This window comes from Borostomias antarcticus, assembly GCF_949987555.1.
Source record: "Borostomias antarcticus genome assembly, chromosome: 22".
Lineage (NCBI taxonomy): Eukaryota > Metazoa > Chordata > Actinopteri > Stomiiformes > Stomiidae > Borostomias > Borostomias antarcticus.
The window spans coordinates 15212036-15236530 of NC_140255.1; the positions used below are offsets into that span (position 1 = coordinate 15212036).

The 24495-nt window shown below is 44.1% G+C and overlaps 2 protein-coding genes across 2 annotated transcripts in view; both read right to left on the reverse strand.

Moving 5' to 3' along the window:
• Positions 1–11823, reverse strand: part of vclb (vinculin b) — a 35136-nt gene extending 23313 nt beyond the window's left edge. Inside the window, exon 1 of the mRNA XM_084456711.1 lies at positions 11537–11823. Within this exon, the coding sequence (XP_084312837.1) occupies positions 11537–11704 (168 nt within the window). The 5' untranslated portion in view covers positions 11705–11823. The remainder of the gene's footprint in view (positions 1–11536) is intronic.
• Positions 11824–18475: 6652 nt separating this feature from the next.
• plaub (plasminogen activator, urokinase b) lies at positions 18476–22536 on the reverse strand (the record flags this gene model as incomplete). Its single annotated transcript, XM_084456110.1, has 10 exons — positions 18476–18682; positions 18784–18932; positions 19167–19307; positions 19647–19798; positions 19920–20112; positions 20207–20266; positions 20367–20464; positions 20719–20872; positions 21078–21182; positions 22506–22536. 10 exons carry the CDS (start codon positions 22534–22536, stop codon positions 18476–18478), a joined length of 1290 nt encoding a protein of 429 aa, XP_084312236.1.
• Between the last annotated feature and the right edge of the window lie 1959 nt (positions 22537–24495).

Below are 24495 nucleotides of genomic sequence, written 5' to 3' on the forward strand. Positions count from 1 at the left end.
GCAGTTATGAAATTTCACCTCAGCTTTTTGTCTCCAGTAGGCTGAGGAACAGCTTTTTCCAGTCACCGTTTCCATATCATTGTGACAGTATGCTGTCACACACCACGCAGATGTAGGGCTAGGCCAGCTCACATAACGAACGCATCTGGAGCAGACAAGTCACTCCACTTCTGCCAAGAGCGCTGGGAGGAAACCGTGCGTTTGTGAAGTCGCTAGATAAAGTGGCCGGGCCTGCGGAACAGACCGAGCTTTGTTGACATGAGCTCATCGCTCTGTGCGGAGAAGAAAGGCTGGACTCGACGCAGCCAGACACAGCCAGCCTTTCACAACGCGTGGGGCCCGGCCAGCCCTTTATATGGTCGCATTCTAGAATAACCCGTAGTTTCCTAATCAACATCCTACAATTGTATCCTTGAAGTTTCATTTCAAACCTTTATTTCAACTCGTTAGACACTGAGGTTTCCCTCATTTGCGGTGTCGACGAGCTAACACAATCATACACAATCATAAACAAACAATAATAAAGAACAACAGATCAATGTACAGTGTTACAGATAGAATCATTCAAAACAATTGCAGGATGAAGTGCAAAGGCTAAGGGCCATAGATTTAAAGTCTGTCATAGTAGGAAGCACCTCAAGCTTTAAAGTCTGTTGGAGGGCGTTCCACGTACAGGGAGTGTCGTAAGCAAAGGCAGTCTGACCAAGTCCAATGTTCACACGAGGAACCTTAAAAACGAGTCGATCATTCGATCGGGTCCGATATGTGCCTACGCTCCAGTCTAACAGGGACGACATGTACAGTGGCAGTTTGCCAATAATGGTCTTAGAAATAAGCAGATGCCAGTGATAGTTTCGTCTTGATGTGAGAGATGACCAGCCCACCTTATCATACAGAATACAGTGGTGGGTGTCATATCTATCACCTGTAATAAATCTTAGCGCTGAATGGTAAACAGAGTCTAGTGGTTTCAAGGTTGACACTGGGGCATGTCTATAAATTGTGTCGCCATAGTCTAATACTGACATAAAGACAGCTTGGACTATTCTCTTCCTACTAAACATAGGGAAACAAGAACGGTTCCTATACAGGAAGCCAATTTTCTGCCGTAGCTTGGATGCTAGATTATCCACATGAGACTTGTAAGAGAGTTTATCGTCCAGCCATAAACCAATGTATTTATATTTAGTGACTCTCTCAATACTTGACCCGTCTGCCGCAGTTAAGTGGAGTTTATCATAGTCAATAGCCCTGGCTCTAGAGAACAGCATCAACTTAGTTTTGCTAGAATTAAGAACTAGTTTGAGATTGGTGAGGGCTGTTTGTAGCACATTGAAGGAAAGCTGCAGATTCTCAATGGCATCATGAATAGTATCCGCAATACAATAGACAGTTGTATCATCCGCATATAAATGTGTGACAGGCAGACAGTGACGTAACAATGTCATTAATATAAATGGTGAACAGGACAGGACCCAATACCGAACCTTGGGGCACACCCTTAATTAGAGGGAGGAAGACTGATTGAATGTTACCCGATTTCACACATTGACGTCTCTCCAACAGGTAATCTCGAAACCATTCACACGCACCGGCATCCATGCCAATACCAGCTAATCTCTTCAAAAGTAGATGGTGATCAACCGTATCAAATGCTTTAGAAAGATCTACGAAGAACGCAGCACAATGTTTCCTATTGTCTAATGCTGTTATCACAGCATTCAAGACCAGAGTAGTGTCTGTAATTGTGCTATGCTTAGCTCTAAATCCAGATTGATGAATACTTAGCACTGAGTAACTTGAGAGGAATTGTTTTAATTGGTTATTTACTAAGGTCTCTAGGACTTTGGCCAGGCATGGTAACTTGGAGATGGGGCGATAGTTGTCCAAGCTGTCCCCATCATCTCCTTTGTGCAATGGAGTCACCCTTAACTGATTTCCATACTAAAGGGAATTTGTTAGACATGATAGAGAGATTAAAAATATTTGTTAGTGACATGCTAATTAAAGGAGCCCGCCAGTTTTATAAAAAATGGGTCTAACTTGTCCTCACCAGTAGAACCCTTAGGATCAGTGGATTGCAAAATCTGTAGCGTTTCACTAGGTGAGAAAGGCTGAAATGAGAATTGAGGGACATGCTCTAAGGAAGGACTGCAATCATTGGCAGGTTGCAAGGAAGCTGGCTCAGGGTGCAGTCTATTAAATAGGTGCCCAGCCTCTGCGAAGTGCTTATTAAAAGCGATACAGATATCAGTAGGGTCTGAAATTCCATGACCATCTGATATAACAGACAGCGGAAGAGAACTAGATGGTTTATTCTTACTAAGATTTATTGCATTCCAGAACTTGCCAGGATTAGAGTAAGAGTCAGAGACTAAATCAAAAAAGTAGCTAGATTTCACTTTCCTCACCGCTGATGTACATTTGTTTCTTAGTTGTCTAAATGAAAACCAGTCTTGGGAAACGATTCCTATTATTAAACAGGATTGATAACTCACTAGTAAACCAAGGTGCAACTCGATCTTTAACGCTGAGGCACTTAAAGGGAGCATGCTTGTCTACATAGTAATTAAATGTTTTTATAAAGGAGTCAAGGGCATATTGCAAATCATCAGACTTCGCAGAGTAAAGATTATCACGTGTTTCAATGTCCCTCAGAAAAGCTTGGGCATTAAAGGATCTAAAGTTTCTCTTCCTAACCATGAGTGGTTTTGTTTTTGTCAATTTTGTGGATCAAACACAAGCCACAGGGCAGTGGTCACTTATACCTAGGTCAAATACACTACAGGCAGAAATCCTGTCAGGTCTTTTACTAAAGATCAAGTCGATAAGAGTGGATTTAGTAAGGTTTTTAGGATTCGGTCTAGTAGATTCAGTGACCAATTGAGAAAGGCCATGGCCACTCACTTCCTTCAGGTTATCAGCAACAGTACTCTGCCAATCCAGATTAAAATCACCCAGTACGATAGTCTCAGAATCAGAGTACAAGGAGAGTATATCAGTACTACCGAAGAGTCACTATCAGACTTTTTTTAACCAGGATTCAGTCAGCACTAGGAGACATCAGGGTCAGCCTGAGAAACTAGGATCTTCAGGTGGTCCAGTTTATGTTGTTGAAGGAGACTTCTTATGTTTAGATGAATGAACCCGAGACCATTCCTTTCCTTGAAGGCTGTAGGATTGTTGAGAGAGATCGGGACGGGGTCTAAGTCAGGTGAGACAGAGCCTGCAGTGCCAGTGACCTGGGATAAAGTGTGAAGGTATCTCAAGCTTGGGCCATAACGTCCAGAAGTGTGAGTCAGCTGAGGCCCATGTCTGGAACATATGCCTTCAGTCTTCATCGTTTTAGCACTGCATCGTGTAACAGGGTTCCCATCAGATTGTATTGTGATCTCCAAACGCGAGACAAGGAGATGGGCTGCATAATTGACTTTGCCAAGATGCAGCATGTTATTTGATTAGACCTTCATTTGCAGTTACAGCCCTCTGAAGGCTACATCAACACGCCTGGATCCAGTCCTGCACTGTATGCAGAGACCAATGAAGGTCAACAGTTACAGTAGCTGAGTACCGAGGCTCATCGCACAACTGTCAGGCCGTGTCAAACATGGTTTATTAATATCATTAAGGAAGCATCGTCCACTGTCTGCAAGGTGCTGAAAGACACAAATCAAGCAGCCTATTCGCTGGCCTCTGCCAAAAGAAACCATATAGCGAGTGAGAATTTATCACAGCTCCGCATCTCATGTTACAGCTGGCTCCCAGCCGCTTGTGATGCACTCAGGAGTGCCTCCACACTCACAAGAAAAATATATTTCCATAAGACCCTGATCGGTTATAGGGTTATTTACTATTCTGCTTGCATTTATGTCCTTTTCTGCATTGTTATCAGGTTCAGTCAAAATGCTAACTAGGACTAACCAGCAACACCAGAAGACACATTATCAACTGAGGTGCAAAGCTCAAATTACACTAGCATAAAAACCACATCAGAAATGAGTCAAAAGGGAAATCGCAAGCTGGTGGTTTTCCTCCAGTACATCCGACTTCACAGACACCACTCCCCCGTGTCATGGCCTATGACCGTCAATGGTTCCTCTGCCCTGGGTGGTGGAGGAGGAGGCTTGCTCATCCCTACCACTCATCCCTACTCAGGGCTCCAGTCCCCCTCCCTCTGAGGGCTAACAGCTGCTGGGGCGCTGCCGGTCGCTGGGCTTCCTGACCTGGCTTCCCAGCATTTCCTCATCCACCCACCTCCTCATCCGCTGCTTCAAACGCTCAGTTTCATGTGATCGATGAAAGAAATAAGAGATGCAGTGATGCAGATCCAATGAATCCTTTCGCAGGATCCTAAAAACTGTGGTGCGTCTGCGGTCTGTAAGAGACTATACAGTACCTGGTTGTCCTTGAAGCACCATCACTGCTACATCACAATGCAGCCATATAACCTTCCAAAGGCAAGCAGCACAGAACCATTCCCTTGGCTTTAACACACAACAGGAAACTGGCTAAGCAATAGGAAGCCTTCTCTTTTGTAAGGCTTTCAAGCACTTCAGTTGAAAAGTGTTTTATGAACACATTAGCTTCCCTTCATTACTAATTAGTTTAAGTAGATGTTGATCAATTTTAAGCGACTTATTTTTGCATTAATTTTTAATCTTCTTACCATCAAATTGCTGAGGAGCTGCAGATGAAATGTATTTGTTTATGGCTAGATCTGGCACATTCCCCTAGTGTTTAAGCACTGACTGTCACTTACATTTTAACTTCTAAATGTCTAGTTTTCAAACTATTAGCCATTCAAACACAAGTTCAAGAGCATTAGATTTAAAACTTCTCTATTCTCTTTTATCTCCATCCCCACATGCTATAACTTCCCAAATGGTATGCTTGAGAGCCTAAGCCTAGACAATCCATTTTCAATGGAATAAATCATCTAGAAATGTAAAAATGTGATTTGTTGCTGCAAAAAGAAGTAGCAAAGAGAAGAGGGAGACTATTACTGACAGCTGTGTTGAACTGGTTTCCTTGTGAAACACTGAGCTGTCTCACACAATGACATGTTTTCACTGACTGAACACCTGCAATAACATTTCTAGTTCCCTGATCTGAAGTAATCTACACATCTCTTTGTATCACAAATATGTGACTTGTACGCTCATAAGTCTGCTTCCTGCTTGTGAACATGTGAACATGTAGTCTTGCATGTTAAGCTAGATCAGCTGTGGCACAGATTTGCATAACTTCCACAGCAAAGCAAATCAAGAGGACGCACGCATGACGCTGCCACCACCAGCAATGGAGATGAAGTCAGCCATGTCACTGTGAAGCGTGTTGCAGTCTCCAGATGGCCTCTCTGAGAGGCCTGGCTGTGGAAGCTGGAGGGCAGATAAACACTCGGTTCCTACGCCGGGCCAAGACCCTGTACCACTGACGTTCTCTTCCATATCCAAAGACCATAAAAAGGAACTTGCAAACTGATTAAGTACAGCAGGCCTGGTATGATAAGGCCTTGTTTAGTCATCGTAGAAGAATGGGCTGGAGCCATGGGCCCTTGTAACACTAACGTTCTATAGGAGGACGTGTGCATTTCCGCCAAGCTCCCAACTAAAGAACACTCGTTTCGATTTCAAGAGCGTGCTTCTTCTTTGCACATTGCTGCTCTTACACTGGATTAGCAAAACAGAGGCTGTTCTTACCCTCGTTGGATGAAATAAGCTTCTCTAAAGAATGAAATCACCCCATTCCAATCCCTGACACATTCCCCTAGTTGGGAATTCTTGGCATTCCCAAAAGTCATTTTCAGTTGGGGTGTATGTGTGTGGGGGGGGTGTTCAGGTTTCGGGTCCACTAAGCCGTCTGACCACCCGTAGCCTTCCCCTGGTATACAGCCTGTCATTAAACACACTGACGCCACAAAAAACTCACATCCTGATGAAGACCTTGCATGACTGAAATATGTTGGTCTGACTGTTTATTCATTATGTACAGTATATTAAAGGTTTTTTTTATTTCTAAGAAGTGCCCTGGACTTTCCCTTTTTCGCATTTTATCGGATTGTTCTCCTGACTTCGTCTGAAGAGCAATTTCGGCAGACAACACTGTTTGAAGTTCACCTAGCCTACAATCAGACAGAGAGCACAGACCCCACCCACCACCATACTGCAGCACTGACAAGATATGTCTGGCTGCATCCGGTCTGACGGATCCGTTTATATTCAGAACCTCCCGACCGTTGTGAAGGCTGCCCTTTTCATCTCCACGCATCTGGAATAATAGGATTACCCTGCAATTAAACATTTCACGGAACAGTTGAATGATCGTAGAGTAGGTACTGGAAGGGAATGAGCCGTTCAGCTAGAACTTTCCAGAACATTGTAAAATGCCAACAGAGCAACAAAGCCAACTTACATGAGCAGACACTGACTAAGAGTGATACAACCCTAAGGGGGGGGGGGGGGTCAGGTGATTCGATAACGCCCTCTCCTAGCTGTGCAGGCTGCTGGCTCGGGAAGATTTCAGCTCCCTAGATTTCAGTGCACTCGAGCAGTGGCCTGTGGTCTGTGAATCTGTGCAACGTGGTTTTCTGGGGAGCAGAGACAATAAGGTTAATGGCTCTCCTTGGCATAGCCTCCGCCTAGAAATGTGTGGGGGAGGGCAATTAGGCTCACTGAGTAGCTAAGGGACATAAGTTACAACACAGAGGCTGAAAGAGAGCCCTCCCTCTGCTCGCTTGGATCTTCCTAGAAGAGTATTCATCCAGCAGACAGAACAATTTATGACTCATTGCGATTCAACAAGAGGCCTTTCTCAACTTCAGAGGGCACAGTTGAGTCCTATAGAGAACCAAAACAGACTCTGTTAGACACTGTTTCTAAGGCAACTACAGGAAATAATTACAGTTGCGCCTCCGTGCCACCGTGAATGGAAATACGTGATCATCCTTCAGAGAGTCCAGCCGAGAGGTCGTGAGCTGGGTCAAGACTGACTCACTCCAGTCTAAAAGGTCTGAGTGGATATAATCAGCTAACTCAGCATAGGTCCTACAGGCCAGGCGGCAAAAAATAGCTCCCAACAAATGTTGGCTAACTTACAGCACATTACAACCATACATGGACAGAGGACAGGTATCCAAGAGTCTGACACAGACCTAAAGCATTTAATTTTTACACAACTCCCACTTTGTGGTAAGCTAAGCTATAGGTCAGGGGTGGCCAACCAGTCAGAGACTAAGAGCCACAAAAATTACTGTGGTACCACCCAGAGCCACACCATATATACCAGCGTTTCTCAACCTTTTTTTCAGTCACCGCACCCTTCATAAGTACTTAAAATCCCAAGGCACCCCAGTCTAAAATAATAAGAAAAACATTATTGTCCATTAAATATACATTTAAAGTTAATTTATTTAAAATTAATACATACAAGATATTTTCTGACATAATATATTTTGGACTGGGCTGGGTTAGGCTGGACTGGGCTGGGTTAGGCTGGGCTGGACTGGGTTAGGCTGGACTGGGCTGGGTTAGGCTGAACTGGGCTGGGTTAGGCTGGGCTGGACTGGGTTAGGCTGGACTGGACTGGGCTGGGTTGGGCTGGACTGGGCTCGAGATGAGGCTTTGAAATGTCCCAATGATGTCTGGCATATCAGACAGAATGGCTTACCATTACGTTCTATGAAGAAAAAATTACTCTCCCCACTCGGGTAAAAAATGTCCTGTGTTCGTCTTCATATTTTCTTTTAGCTGCGCATTTCTTTCCAGCCATTCTTTGGTTGTGTACAGTAGCCTAGGCTACGTTAGCTTTTGTCGTAAAAGAGAATGACCCACGCAAAGCAAATTATTTTGTTTACAATAGGTGCGTTTACATGACAAATATTTTTCAATCTGGTTGATTTCAAGCTGATTTCATCTTGATTGTATACATGGGATACAAAGTAAACTGGTTGGATGTTCACATGCGACAACGAAACAAATGTTTCGAACGCGCACGCAGCCGTGAGTGATTGCGTTACGATGGTTACAAACAGCTGACTACGGAACTGTCGAGCGTGCCTTGATTAGTCAAGTCTTGAACATGCGCAAAATGAACGCAGAACGCAGCATCAATCCGTTTCAAGGTATACATGACGGACCAAACGGTTTCGAAAAGGTTTAAACTACCTCCTTGAAAAGCGATTGGGATTTCAATCGGGTTGGGGCATTTCAGTCGGATTGAGGTGTTTATATGACATATTTTCAATCGGTTTGGCCTTCCAAACCTATTTGAAACCGATTCAAACTGCCCATGTAAACGCACCTAATCATTTTGTTACCAAGGTGATTTGCTACCTATATGATTGGTTTGAAGTGGTTCTCACGCGACTTCCTCACTACCGAAACGAATCATGATTTTATGACAAATCTGCAATAAACTAAAATGGGCGGGAAGAAATGCACAGCGAAACTAGAGAGAGAGAAACGTTTTTATGGAATGAATGAATTTAATTTTTAATGAAAGGATGGAAGAGCCGCAAGCCAACTTTTTTGGGGGAATGGATGGAGGAGCCGCACATTGACGGGCAAAGAGCCGCATGCGGCTCGCGAGCCGCGGGTTGGCCACCCCTGGAGTAGAGCTTGAGGTGTTTAGTAGAGCTAGATTTGTCTGTATTTCAACATTCATTACAGTATATGACTTTAGACCAGGGGTGGCCAACCAGTCAGAGACTAAGAGCCACAAAAATTACTGTGGTACCACCCAGAGCCACACCATATATACCAGCGTTTCTCAACCTTTTTTTCAGTCACCGCACCCTTCATAAGTACTTAAAATCCCAAGGCACCCCAGTCTAAAATAATAAGAAAAACATTATTGTCCATTAAATATACATTTAAAGTTAATTTATTTAAAATTAATACATACAAGATATTTTCTGACATAATATATTTTGGACTGGGCTGGGTTAGGCTGGACTGGGCTGGGTTAGGCTGGGCTGGACTGGGTTAGGCTGGGCTGGACTGGGTTAGGCTGGACTGGGCTGGGTTAGGCTGAACTGGGCTGGGTTAGGCTGGGCTGGACTGGGCTGGGTTAGGCTGGGCTGGACTGGGTTAGGCTGGACTGGACTGGGCTGGGTTGGGCTGGACTGGGCTCGAGATGAGGCTTTGAAATGTCCCAATGATGTCTGGCATATCAGACAGAATGGCTTACCATTACGTTCTATGAAGAAAAAATTACTCTCCCCACTCGGGTAAAAAATGTCCTGTGTTCGTCTTCATATTTTCTTTTAGCTGCGCATTTCTTTCCAGCCATTCTTTGGTTGTGTACAGTAGCCTAGGCTACGTTAGCTTTTGTCGTAAAAGAGAATGACCCACGCAAAGCAATTATTTTGTTTACAATAGGTGCGTTTACATGACAAATATTTTTCAATCTGGTTGATTTCAAGCTGATTTCATCTTGATTGTATACATGGGATACAAAGTAAACTGGTTGGATGTTCACATGCGACAACGAAACAAATGTTTCGAACGCGCACGCAGCCGTGAGTGATTGCGTTACGATGGTTACAAACAGCTGACTACGGAACTGTCGAGCGTGCCTTGATTAGTCAAGTCTTGAACATGCGCAAAATGAACGCAGAACGCAGCATCAATCCGTTTCAAGGTATACATGACGGACCAAACGGTTTCGAAAAGGTTTAAACTACCTCCTTGAAAAGCGATTGGGATTTCAATCGGGTTGGGGCATTTCAGTCGGATTGAGGTGTTTATATGACATATTTTCAATCGGTTTGGCCTTCCAATCCTATTTGAAACCGATTCAAACTGCCCATGTAAACGCACCTAATCATTTTGTTACCAAGGTGATTTGCTACCTATATGATTGGTTTGAAGTGGTTCTCACGCGACTTCCTCACTACCGAAACGAATCATGATTTTATGACAAATCTGCAATAAACTAAAATGGGCGGGAAGAAATGCACAGCGAAACTAGAGAGAGAGAAACGTTTTTATGGAATGAATGAATTTAATTTTTAATGAAAGGATGGAAGAGCCGCAAGCCAACTTTTTTGGGGGAATGGATGGAGGAGCCGCACATTGACGGGCAAAGAGCCGCATGCGGCTCGCGAGCCGCGGGTTGGCCACCCCTGCTATAGGTAGTCCTCCCTTAATATGAGAAGATCAGACACTCACATTGTTTTTAGACACCTCACTCATCCCCAGAGGAAGGAAGTGTGGTGGGTGTGGAGATGCACATGAACAATGCAACAGCACTCTTTCCTCTTACAAACAGGGTTCTGGGGAGGACTAATAACTAGGCAAAAACAATGCACAAACAACTCCTAACATGTTATCAAGTGACCGACTAGACTGGTAACTAACAGCTAAATTGAGTATCTCTTTGCGACTGGGGGTGGGGCGCCAGTCCAATTTGTCCAAATTTATCTTCCAACAACTACCAGGAGCTCTGAGCTCCACCAAGCACAGTTCACAGTCAGGACTTGTTAAATAGGCCATTACAAATCTATTTTTGAATACTTTCATTTAACTTTTTGGGAGAACTGCAATATCTCAGAGCGCTTTGATGATATGTTTCAATTTTATGTTTAGGAAGCCAAACTTGGAGCTTTGACAGAGAGTAAGTGGGGGAAACCCTTCGGTAATTTCCTCCATGGTATGGTCCACTGTAGACTACAATAGAGGACACACTGAAAGGAAATAAATGGCCTCTTATTGCCTCTGATGCAATTAGCTGCTAACAAACTGGGGAAAACTTAATGCTTACTGGCTGAGGAACACCACTTCAAGTCCCTGTGTGGTTTTGAATGCTTCTGCCTTTATATTATATATATATTATACTCCACTTCTCTGCAGCACAGCTGACCGTGCTGGGGGCTGGATTTAATATCTGCATAATTAGTGTCAAAGTGGAAGAAGCAGTTGAAATTCCATATTTTCAGTCACAAGTAGAATAAATATAGCTTATTTCAGTTAGCCTACCACAGCCCCGACCTCAGGTAAGGCTCGATGTCTAGTGGAACAAAATAAAACAGTTTAGATTGAAAGCTATGAAAGCAACTATGCAATGAATGTAGGGAAGGGATACAGTGAGTTATGGTTATAGAACTCATTCTAAATACTTCACAACACTATTATGCTTCTACATTCATAATCAAACTCATTCTGTTGATGGTAATCCTAAATAATCCTATGGTGTCTCACTTGTTGATAGAAAGCATATTCAGTTTAAAACATTGTGGCAATGCTGCCTGCAGTCAACAGCGGCTGGGCTCTAAACACCGGGGGAAGGGCACATTTCCAAGGGGGGAAAGGGCGTCACTGCCTCTCTGGCCCAAAAACTTAAAGAAACTTTGTTACATTGTAGCAACTAGCTTGAATTACAAAGTTTCCCAGTTAGAGCAAACAAAAAGAAAAGTTACTCCAGCAGTAGCCCCGGCTGTTGAAGATCAATAGAGGGGAACGCGGGCAGGACAGAGAGCTCCGGCTATCCGACAGCGGCAGTTCATTCTGTAGGCTTCACTTTGCAATCAAACACTCACCCGAACCAGATTGCTGACAGCCGCCTGTACGGCCGCCACCGGCGCCGTGAGGTCCGGGATCGCTTTCCCGTCCACTTCTCCCTCTTCATGCATGATCACCAGATGGGATATCTGCTGAGCCACTGGCTCTAGGATACTTTCTATCGTCTTTGTGTGAAAGACCGGCATGATGAAAATGTGAGCGCGCTATCCAAGAGAAAAAGGCCCGGATTCTACGGTTATTTTCTTTCTGTTGCCTAAAATAATTCGAATCCTCGTCCCAGGACAGTTTCACTCTCCGGGAAGACTACAACTACTCCCCTTCAACGTGAGAACCTCCGACCGCAGCTTGTGAGCAACCTAAAACTTCATGAAAAGCATGTCCGCCCTCTAACCAATGTGAGGAACAGCGTGTATGTCTCGGCTGCAGGGATTGGCCCGTGTGAACGCCACTCTCTCCCACGCAGCCCGCCCCTCCACACAGTCGGGTTTGCTAGAGACGCGACTCCCGAAATTACGTAATACATTCTCATGCCCTAAAAAGGGAAATATGGGCTCTTAATGTCGTGGGGAGTGAATTCCAACCTACGAGGACGCAGACTTTGTATATTGTAGAGGCGCAGGTCTGGTTTGACAAGTTGCGTAAGGCATCTCAGGCCGTTTGACAGGATTGATAGGTAGGCTAGCCTACGTCTATTCATCGAGGGCTATTCCACCTTCCATGATACAAGACCTGACCGTGTAGGCTACTGTATGAGTCAACATTTTCCAAAGGACCCGTTGATCTGGATAGTCTACATCCTAAAGAATCGCGTGTTTGGGTTCCACTCAGGCCTCTGAACACTGTGTCGACTTTTCTATAAGTTTCAAGTCTGGCAAATAATTTATTCATATAGGCTAGGCCTAATTTTTCATTTGATTGGACGGAAGAACAGGCCTTTAGTCAAATATAGCAACTGTGTCATATAAACACGTAACAAACTACAAACTTTAGCAGCACAACATTTCTCAAATTCCATCTCCTCTAGCTCTCACATCCTGAAACAATAATATTGTAGAATTTAAACCAACTGCCAACCAAACCAGCAAAGGAATTCCCACAGAATCCCAGGAGGGGCTGCGAAGCAGCGTCCTACTTCCTAAAAAGGAAGTCTACTAAAAGAAAGAATCAAGGAAGTTGAGACCTCTTGTAAACACACAGGTCCTGAATAGCTTGCTTTCTTGCTGACAGTGTTTCATTCCATCTGTAAGTGGAAGAGGATTACTGTATATGAAAGATCCTGAAAATCCATCTCTTATTTAGACCATTGGGTGTCTGGCATGTCTTTGAAGTGTAAGCATGACAGCCTATGTAATGTGAAGTACACTGGGCTGAAGAGGCCTGATACTGCACAATCCCCACTAATCACAGGCCTCTCCAGAAATGTTGTCATCTCACCTCATCTTACCTCGTCAACACACAATAAATTCCTGAACAATATCACACTTATAATTGATATTTTCAATGTTTTTGATGTGATGAATATGAACGCATCTGCAATTTGACAGCTTCGCAGTAGCCTACATGTCCTTATTTGCATAAACTCACTAACTCTGTAATGATTTGATTGTCCGACCGGACAACAGAAACACTGAACAGCCAACCAACAGAACGGAAGCAGCGAGCTCAGATAAGAGAGACCATCCTGCCGTTTCCTCAGGTCTCCGGTTTCTCGTAGGGCCCTCCTCCCCTGAGGCTGGAATGTGAGTGGTGCTGGTCAAGGTGGGTGGTCTCCTCCCTCCTGCGCTCTACTGCTGATACCAGACACGATGGGCATATGCCTACAGTCTGTGGAACTAACTACCCAGCTAACTAACATATCTCTGAAGAGACTCCAGACCCATCTCTTAACTAACATCTCTCTGAAGAGGCTCCAGACCCATCTCTTAACTAACATCTCTCTGAAGAGACTCTAGACCCATCTCTTAACTAACATCTCTCTGAAGAGACTCCAGACCCATCTCTTAACTAACATCTCTCTGAAGAGACTCCAGACCCATCTCTTAACTAACATCTCTCTGAAGAGGCTCCAGACCATACTAACTTTACCCATACCCATACTAACTCTTTACTAACATCTACCTCTCCACCACGTAACTGTGTCCTCCGGTTCCTCACTGACACCCTGTCTTACTTTATCTGTTGGTACATGGATGTGTGTAACATCCCTTACCCTAAACTGGGTTTATATCCATTGGGCAAGCCCCCCCCCACTCAACATAAAAAACTTGTTCTACTGTAGCACTATGACTCCTGGTGTCTCTTATTGTCCCCCACCCAGCAACAACTTTAGATTGACACCTCTATGTTAGTGGGTGCGTCTGTTTGACACATGTACTGGATTGAATCTGATTGGGCTGGGAGAACCTCCCGTCACCACTGATTGGGGCAGGGAGATTCTCCCACCTCCTAATGGCAAGGCTATCTCCAAAACCTACATCCGGTGAGTCAGACTAGACCCTGTAGTATGTAGAATGCATTGAGCAGATCCACAATGGTGCAGTAATACTATACGGACAGCAGAGGGAGGCATAGACCAGATTAACATCTTTTTTTTTTCAAAACATCGTCATCATTACATATGTTTTTGTACCACAGAACGTTTATTACGTGAAGAGGCCTGCCTACTGCACAATCACCACTAATCACAGGTCTCTCCAGAAATGTTGTCATCTTACCTCATCAACACACAATAAATTCCTGAACAATATCACACTTATAATTGATATTTTCAATGTTTTTGATGTGATGAATATGAACGCATCTGCAAGTTGACAGCTTCGCAGTAGCCTACATGTCCTTATTTGCATAAACTCACTAACTCTGTAATGATTTGATTGTCCGACCAGCCAACAGAAACACTGAACATCCAACCAACAGAACAGAAGCAGCGAGCTCAGATAAGAGAGACCATCCTGCTGTTTCCTCAGGTCTCCAGTTTCTCGTAGGGCCCTCCTCTGAATCTGATTGGACTGGGAGAACCTCCCGTCACCACTGATTGGGGCAGGGAGATTCTCCCACCTCCTAATGGCAAGGCTATCTCCAAAACCTACATCCGGTGAGTCAGACTAGACCCTGTAGTATGTAGAATGCATTGAGCAGATCCACTATGGTGCAGTAATACTATACGGACAGCAGAGGGAGGCATAGACCAGATTAACATCTTTTTTTTTTCTTTTTTCTTTTTTTCCAAAACATTGTCATCATTACGTATGTTTTTGTACCACAGAACGTTTATTACTGACTTTCAAATAAAAGCTTACACTTTACACCAAACAAAAAAATATGCTGGGCCTATATGCTGGCTCTATATACATCATAACTAAAAAAAAACACTCCACTTTCACATTCAGCAACTTCACTTCATGCTGACGACATGCATCATGGGTGGGGGACGACAGGTTCACTGTGCACTTGTTCTTTTAGAGGGCTTTACTGAAGATGACTGGGAAGTACATTTGGTTCACTTACTCTTCACAAATATTATTTGTTGTTATTACTTTGTTACTTTGTTATTGTAAATTACTTCAGATTAAAGCGTCAGCTAAATGACTAAAATGTAAATGTAACTTACAGTATATGGCATTGGTTGTACTTCTTAATAATAGCATTATTGTAGTGAGTTTTGCTAGTTCTTGCTGTAAAAAATGCTTATGTTTGATCACACATAGTTATTCACATATTATGTGATCCTCTTAAACCACTTTGGTGAGATTGCTCAAACAAAATGAGTCAACAGCACAGAAACTACAGAAACTCCATGACCCTGTAACTCACTGAATAGCAAACATCTGGCTCCTCCCACTGGTTGTACCTAGTAAATGCGACGGAATAGGTTCAAGTACAGGAAGTAGAAATCTCATTTATTATTCATTATTGTGCACAGACAGATAACAACAATTTTAAATTATATAGCCTATAGTAGAAATACAGTAGCCTACTACAGGTGGACTTTTGAATTAACAACATGTTTTTCAGAAGCTGCAGTGGCTGAGTCAGGTAGTGTCAGGTGGCTGAGTCATTTGACCTTCATCAGTGACCCTACCTCCCCTACCTCCCCTACCTCCCCTAATAAGTAAATATACTTGATATGTTCAGAGAGGCAGTGTAGGCCAATAGCCTATAGACTGTCAGGTGTCACACCCTCAAATCCAATTTGGTTTCCTTCCGTCCTGGATTCCTCATAGTGTGGGGAACCAGGAACCGGATGAGGTCACGGAGGCTACGGTAACTGAGGGGTCATTCTCTCCAGTCCAGTTGCTGCATAGCTGATGTGTTATACTGCGCTGCTTTCCCAGACTTCCCCGGGTGACGTAGCTGTTAAAATAAAAATACCACAAGCAGCTGCCCCGGCGAGGGCGTCCCCTCCTGGGCTTCCACTAATCCCCTTGTTGCACGTTAAGGCCCAACTGTTGGGAGGTCCCTCCCTGACAGGCCCAGGACAAGTTAAACCCCCTCCTCACCCTGGGTGATTCACCAGCCACACTCACTAATGATCAGAAGAGATTACATTGCAACAAGATAACTATGCAGGCGCCTGTATGTTCAAAGGGAATCAACACTAGTTATTGTTAAAATATAGATGCAGTATATGAGGAGTGACATGAGGATATGAAAAGAGACACATTATTTATTTAACCTTTGTTTAACAGGGAAGATTGACTGAGGGCATGTTCTCCTTTGCAACAATGGGCTCTAAGAAAAAAAGTCTAAATTCTGTCACTATGTTATCACACAATGGAGCGGCTGTGGCTCAGGAGGTAGAGCAATGACTGCAGGGTTGGCGGTTAGAATCCCGGCTAATCCTGTCTATATGTCGAAGTATTGTTGAGCAAGACATTGAACCCTAAATTTACCCCAAATTTACGCAATGAGCAGGCATGGCAATGCATGGCAGCTGTCGCCATTGGTGCATGAATGGGTGAATGAGAGGCCATTGTAAAGCACTTTGGATAAAAGCTCTATATAAGTGCAAAAACAAGAATTGAGTGGTTGCTCACTATCAATGAGAGGTAAAACAAATCTCAGGTGCTCATGAAAAACTGGGAAAGAGACAATGGACCACACAGGACAGAATCCAGGCACTCCAAAGGCGTGTCCACGAGTAGGTAGAATTAAAAAGTCTTTATTAATGTGGCTAAATCATATCATTAAAAAAGCCAACATGTTTCGGCCAATAATAGGTTGTGAATCCAAAAGATTTCCCTTTGATTTAGTTTGCGTAGTCTGTCACCCCCTCTGACCAGCGGTTTGATATGTTCGGTACCTTCAGTACTTTCCCATTGTAGAATGACCAGCCCATGTGAGTCACACAGCATCTCAAGAGTGGACCATTACCGTATCTACAGACAATATTATTTTGTTACTGAAGTGAAGACAGTTTTCAAAAGATTTTCTCCGGGGTGGCTACAGTTGCAGCCCCCCACCTTTTATATAAAAAGCACCTTTTGGCACTTAAATACCACATATCCACCACTATCCACTAGCCTGGCTTAGCGATCCTGATTACGTGATCTTTCTCCAAGATACAGAAACTGCATGTGAGATCACAATGGTGAACATGAAATGGCTGCACAACAATAAAGGCTGAGAATAAATGTAAAAATAAATGAAATGTTGATGTTAGATGTTTGGGAACTTACTGTATGTGCCAGGGCTGAGCCCAGGATGACCCTGGCTGAGCATATTACTCCTGAAAAATTTGATCAAATCTGCAGTAATAGTTGTATCTTTTGAAACAACTTGGCCAAACATAATATAATTGATTTGGCTGAGGATGTGTTCCTCACTCTACTCTGCCATATGCTATTGAGAATATGTGAATAGGAAAGTTGTAATAAATATGACAAATCAAGCAAGATTCTCGATTCAAGCAAGAGTCACACGCAGATACTATTTCCTGCAAACCAATCTAGAATGTGTCATTCAACAGCTGCAATAAATATGTAATAAATACATGTTCTTTTATGGATTATATGAGTTATTGAAACTCTAATACAACATTTGAATCCACTACAACCGTAATCTACGTGCTATTAAGAAGGCCTCTGGGGTAGAGATTAGGTGTCTCTTAGCAGCAGCTAATTTGAGGCTAGACCTCAGCTTAATGACTCTTGGAAGAAGTTTCCTAAGTGATGTGGTCTAAGGCTAGACTCAAAGCAGATTTCTCAACCATGAGTACTTGGTTCTGTGGAGGAGTATTGGGTTCTGTGGAGTACTTTGTTCTGTGGAGGAGTACTGGGTTCTGTGCAGGAGTACTAGGTTCTGTGGAGGAGTATTGGGTTCTGTGCAGGAGTACTAGGTTCTGTGGAGGAGTACTGGGTTCTATGGAGGAGTACTGGGTTCTGTGCAGGAGTACTGGATTCTGTGGAGGAGTACTGGGTTCTGTGCAGGAGTACTGGATTCTGTGGAGGAGTATTGGGTTCTAAGCAGGAGTACTGGGTTCTGTGCAGGAGTACAGGGGGTACCATAACAGAAGCTGTCACTGGGGAGTTACATCAAGGACACCCACAGTGAATGTTCAGGATTCATTCCCCACAAGGATAACCTTAGATTTGTGTAAAAGGCTTTATTGTTGCAAAAGAGGCATGAATATAAACACATTGGTCTTGTTGAACAGATAAGCTTTCTATTTATAAAAGTACAAAAATATTCTCCCAGTTTACTTCCAAATAGTAAAATATATCAGTCAACAAATAGCATCTGATCATACAGTATTACACAGTATATCACAGCAAATTAGAGATTACTGATGAAACAATCAATATACTTATCTTTTATGTATAGTTTTCCAGACACGAGAAACCACAGCTCAAAGATGCTGCGAGACTAGAACGAGGCCGACAGTAGGCAGAGGTGCAGCGGCATTTTTAAGTTCATCTCTGGTTCAGTCACGTTCTCTGGTTCAGTCACGTTCATGGTCACTTGAAGAGGACCTCGGACCCTGAGGTGGTGGACGGGTGAAGAAGATGAACCTTCATCTTCTCCTCTATCCACCGGTTGTAGTTAGTCACAGTGGTGTACACGCCCGGACGGTATTCCCTGGCACACCCGTCACCCCAGCTGATGATCCCAAAGAGAAACATCTGGCTATCCACCTCACACACCAAGGGCCCCCCAGAATCCCCCTGGAGAACAAACAAACAGGTCAGTGTTCGAAAACAAAAAGGTACATTCCACCAGATACCGTCCACACATTATTTGAAGGGGATGTTCTTGAACACTGCACCTTGCAGGCGTCCTGACTCCAGTCGGGGCGACCGGCACAGAACATGTTTTCTGTGATCATGTTTCCGTAATACTCCTTTCCCCTACAGACGTCACGAGCCAGGAGACTCACCTTGGCCTCCCTGAGGTACTGCGAGTTGTACCATAAACCTTCAACACAAAAAGACAATCAGTCAGCTACGGTATAAAATCAATGGTATGTGTGTGGGCACATGTGCCTGCAGGGGTGTAATGGTGACTGAAGATGTGGGTATACTCTGACTAAAGAAGTGGATATACTGTAGCAGAAATGCTCGTTGTGGATATACACTGTATGCCTTTGAACTGTATACCCTACACTACAACACTGCGTGCCTGAGGAGGTAGTATTAGGTGTGCACCCACCCTCCTTCTCCTTGCCGTAGCCAGTTATCTCACAGGAGGCTCCAGGGTTCAGCACCTGACCCTCCGGTGGGAGACACACCGTACGCACAGAGCTGGTCTCCTGTGCACACTGCCCATCGACAGCCTTCAGCTGCAGCAACGCTGGGGGAACCAACAGCCCAATAGCATGAAAGTAATTAGGTAATACATGTAGAACTGAAAATGAGACACATGTAGTAGTAGTACTCTGGCTCTGAGTTGTGTTGTTTCGGTTTGACCCATGCTTGCCCAGGGCAGGATTCGGGACCACGCTTCTACGAGCTCTCCCGCTTGTGAGTCGGACACGCTGACAGTTGCGCCAATAGGGACGTCCCACTTGGAGGGACTGTTAGCGCTCCTTTAAGGAGTGAGTTTCACCAACCAACTCCACCACCATTATCTGGGAGTCACAAAGCATTTTTCCTCGGTTCCATATAGATGAGAATGTGACAGTGCTCTTACCAATGTCATTGTTGAAATTCCCGTCGCTGTTGTCAAAGTCGGGATGGATGATAACCTTCTTCACTTTAAACCTTTGTTCTCTGGCCTCGTCGGTCTCGTTGAGGGAGCTTTTCCCCAGTATGACAGAAAGCTGACGAGCTTTGGTGAGAGAGCTGTGAGGGAAAACCAGATGCACTCCGCTCAGCCAGAAATAGCATCATAACAGGAAGTCATATGCAAATCACCGCTGCTTCCCTGCAGTATCCCAGCTGCTGTCGCCTTCCTGTGTCTCACCCGTCGGGGAAGCAGTGGGCGGCTGTGAGGATCCAGCAGGGAGAGACCAGACTTCCTCCGCAGCGGAACCCCCTCTCTTTCGACCTGCTGCTCCTCCAGAATATGGCAGCTATCCACGGGTGGGATTCCACAGTAGTGACTGTTCCCCCCACGATCTTCATTTGCTTCCAAGGCCGCTGGCCACATGTTGATGCTGTAAGACAAGGGGAGCCATGTTGTCACCAACCAGACAGACTGAATATGCAGACGTATCAAGCTCTTGTATGGATTCTAACGGCTGACTTTACCTGTGTTTGGCTCAGTGGGCTGATGGTGAAGAGGATCATCATGGGTCGTAAGATTAAAACCTTAAAAGAGATTTTAGTGTACTGCTAAAGGTGACATCAATCAAATCAAACTTTGGGTGAACCTCACTACTATCCGAGGGGTTAAGAATCACTGACTTACTTGTGTCTGTGCCGCACCGCTGGATATCACAATATTCCTGGACCAGTTCATGACCATTCATCACGTAACACCAGGGACGGCGTCTGTACTCCAGGTTCCTGAGGTCAACACAAATCTATCAGATCATTTTATCTTTTGCTTACCTGTTCTTGCATGTTTACTTAAGTTCTTAGATGCTAGTTTAGAAAAAGATGCACTTATGAGTTCTGGTGAGCTTATTTTAAGCGGCTTTGGATAAAAGCGTCTATTAAATGACAACAATATAATATAATCAAAATTAGAAAAATACATAGGATATCTAGGCATTCAAACTTGATGTCTAGATATGTATCATTTCAGCCACGGCTCTTACCTGCAGTATGTGTGCCTCCCAGAGTTGACATCTGATGCCATATGACGCTGTCTAGTATCAGAGTCCCACTGCACACACTTCCGACCGCTTTCTGAGTGAGACACCGTGCCTCTGTAATACAAACCAATGCCTACGTAGCAGGTGGCTGAGATGTCTGAAGGGAGAGAGGCGAGAAGGAAGATTTCACCGACTTTCACCGACAATCTGAGACGTCATCCAGGGGTGAAACCAGAATCAGAATCAGAATTTGTTTTAGTGCCGTGCAGTTTTTCAGCGTACTACTAGGAGTTTGCTTTCGGCCGTGGTGCATGGCACTGAGACAACATTGGACAGGGTGCAGGGATTGCCGGGTTTCTCACCTATCTCACAATGTTTGCCGCTGAAGCCGTCGGCACACAGGCAGAACATGTGCTGGTCACCATACAGGGATGGGATGGAGGTGCCTCCGTTGAGGCAGAGGCCACCTGAACAACCGCAGGGAACAGTACGGGTATCAGAGAGAGTGAGACAGTGTGAATAGGCTACACATTAGAACAGTACAGATATCAGAGGGTGAGACAGTGTGAATAGGCTACACATTAGAACAGTACAGATATCAGAGGGTGAGACAGTGTGAATAGGCTACACATTAGAACAGTACAGATATCAGAGGGTGAGACAGTGTGAATACACATTAGAACAGTACAGATATCAGAGGGTGAGACAGTGTGAATACACATAAGAACAGTATGGGTATCAGAGAGTGAGACAGTATGATACACATTAGATTTGTTGAGGCATAATCGGCAGCAGCTTGTGGTGAAGTACCTGATCCACCCAGGGGGAGGATAGAATAGGCCCTGCTGCGTCTCAACAGGCCCTGCAAAAGACAAAAGAACATGAAAAGGAAGTTCCAGCTCATGTTGTACAAACACAGCTAGAATTCCAGGAAATGTAATCACAAGAATGAACCGCTTCATGTTTAAGTAGAGTTAGACGGATACAGTGGAACCCAAACATACAGTACCGACATACAGTCATAATCAATAAAATACAATACAATCAATAAAATACATAGATAAAACAGTCCTAAGTCTTTTTTTGTTGTTAAATGTGTTGCAGAATAGATGTAGATGTGGGTACTTACTGCCTCCGTCATGGAGAGAGTTGCCAGGGCTGCGGTTAACATGAGGATCAGTTCCATCCCTCTCCTTTCCAATAACTAAACAAACTGAAAAAGAAAACACAAAGTCCCTCGGAGTGGAATCTGTAAGTACAAAAGTCCGGTTGAGTTTTCTGGAGACTTGTCCTCTGTCTAGTCGTGTTCCTCTGCAGAGAACACCAGTCCTTATGAAGCTATGGGCGGGGAGCAGATGGGATTGGTTGGTGGGAATTGAGACACACACATTTGGTGTGGTCATTATTCCCTGGAATAAAAAAAGAAGAAGATGATTCACATTTGATTATGTAAAAATACATAGTCAGCAAACATATTGAAACAGGTTACACATAGTATAGGCTACATAATATATAGCTATATAGCAAAAAAAATCTTTTTTTTTTCTTCCTCTAAATACAGTATGTAGGTTTATGGTTGGGTGGGACATATGTCCCAATATTTTAAAATGGCATTTTTACCCCACCCAGTTTTTAATCATAGAGATGCAGGTGCAGAAATGAGATGGTAGGCGAGCAGGTAATCCAAATCCGACTGGCTTTAGGGCCACACGGAGGCGCTCTGCTCTGAGCAGTCTAGCTCCGCTGGAACCTCCCGGACGCTGTCTTCAGACATGTCTTTGTATATTTACCCTCAGTTGTACGAGGCGCTGGATCCGACATCTTGACAGTTTGATGGTCTATTTATCCCATATGTGCATGCATATGATGCTGGTTTGAAGCTGCAGTCTGTCCACTGCCTGCTTGCTGGTTTTGGCCCTTGCTTCTGGGATGAGCAAACGCCTCTTGCTCAATCTGAACGTCTGAAGGAGCAGATATCCTGCCTATACTGTAGCTTGTTTGCAATCACGTGAATCAATTCAAAATTTGACATGCAAATTCAGTGTGAATTATACATGGAGGAAAGTGAGTAGGCTACATGAAATCCAGAGGCTTAGCGCTACAGGTATTTTGCAGCTAGGTCCACAACCTCTGAACCAAAGTAGCATTGAACAACTGCCATCTTGTTTTTTCACGGATGAGTAAATGTGCTTGAGAATTAGGCCTAGTATTTTTAGAATGCTATGGCTGGCATTAGACTACTAGCTTTATCTAACTATAGCTACTATTTTTTAGCCACTAATGGCACCTCAATTATCTTGCTGGTTCAATTCATTCCTGCGACAGACTTCAATGGAACAGATGTAAAAGCATGTAAACTTTGCAAATCTATGTTTCGCTCAAAGTATGGGAGACCGGGGTTGGTTGGCACACTTTTCGCTCTGCCAGCATCAAATGAAAGGTTTAGGTCTCAGCTACATGGTAAATGATTGAGCGCTATATAAGTGCAGTCCATTTACTGTCCATCGTCTAGCAGTCTCAGTATCATCCTCATCTACTTATTCTATCCGGTCATGGATCACTTGTCTGTGTCCATGATATAGGCAGTATAATTAAATAACACTCAACACGGTGGAGGTGAAGGTACAGTAGGCCGGCTCTGTAGCGGTTGAGCCTGGTCTACCCTCCCTCATGTTGGGGCCTGATCCAAAGCTATTCTTGGCAGCGTTTTCCGCTTCCATTCACACGTGTACTCTTCAAACATGTTGGCACATAGCCTTAGAAGGGCATTCCGTGTGCGTGAGCTCAGACCCACACAACACAGAGTCTGGGAGCAGAGGAGAGGGGCTGGTGTAGCAACACCAAGTAGGCTATCAGCTGGCGGTGGTGTACACACACACACGCATGCACGCACACACACACACATACTTGCACACATTCACGCAGACACACACAAACATACATATACATGCATGAACACACACACACACCATGATGTAAGTGGTCCCAATGGACTGTCAACAGCGCTTGGTTCAACTCACAGGTGAATTTATGCTCCAGCACTTCAATGCTGACACCAATGGAGCCTCACTCACCTCAACCTGGCCTGTAGCAGGACCCATGATGGCAGCAGATGGGTCCCTCCCACACACACACAGGAAACTCACGAACACACACAGACAAAACTCACAAACACACACACATGCACACAGACAAAACTCTCTGACACACACACAGACAAAACTCTCACAAACACACACACACACAACTTAAATAAACACACAGACAAAACTCTCACAAACATATACTGTACACACACGCACAGACAAAACTCTCACAAACACACACAAAACTCTCACAAATACACACAAACATACACACACACAAACCGAGAGGAAACAACAGCAGCTGTCCTGCAGCACTGTATGAATAATCCAACCTTTAAATCAGTGAAGAAATGAATCCAATTATCCTTACAGTAATAATCAACAAGGAGAACCTGTGCAACCATCAGTATTTCCATATATATATATGTGTGTGTGTGTGTATTAGATGTGCACAAAGAGAGTACAGTGATACCAAGGTTCCTCTCTGACACAGACTGTCCCAAACAAATACATAAATACAATTAGATAATACCAGAAACACTGGTTCATGATTGGTGCAAAAGGGATCAGCATGTCTGCTAAATGACTAATTTAATGAAAGTACCAGCTGACATCCTGTTATCTTATGTTAGCTAGAAAGTGTTGCTTACGTTAGCTAACTGCATTTCCTTAGCCAACTGCATTCCAATCTAAC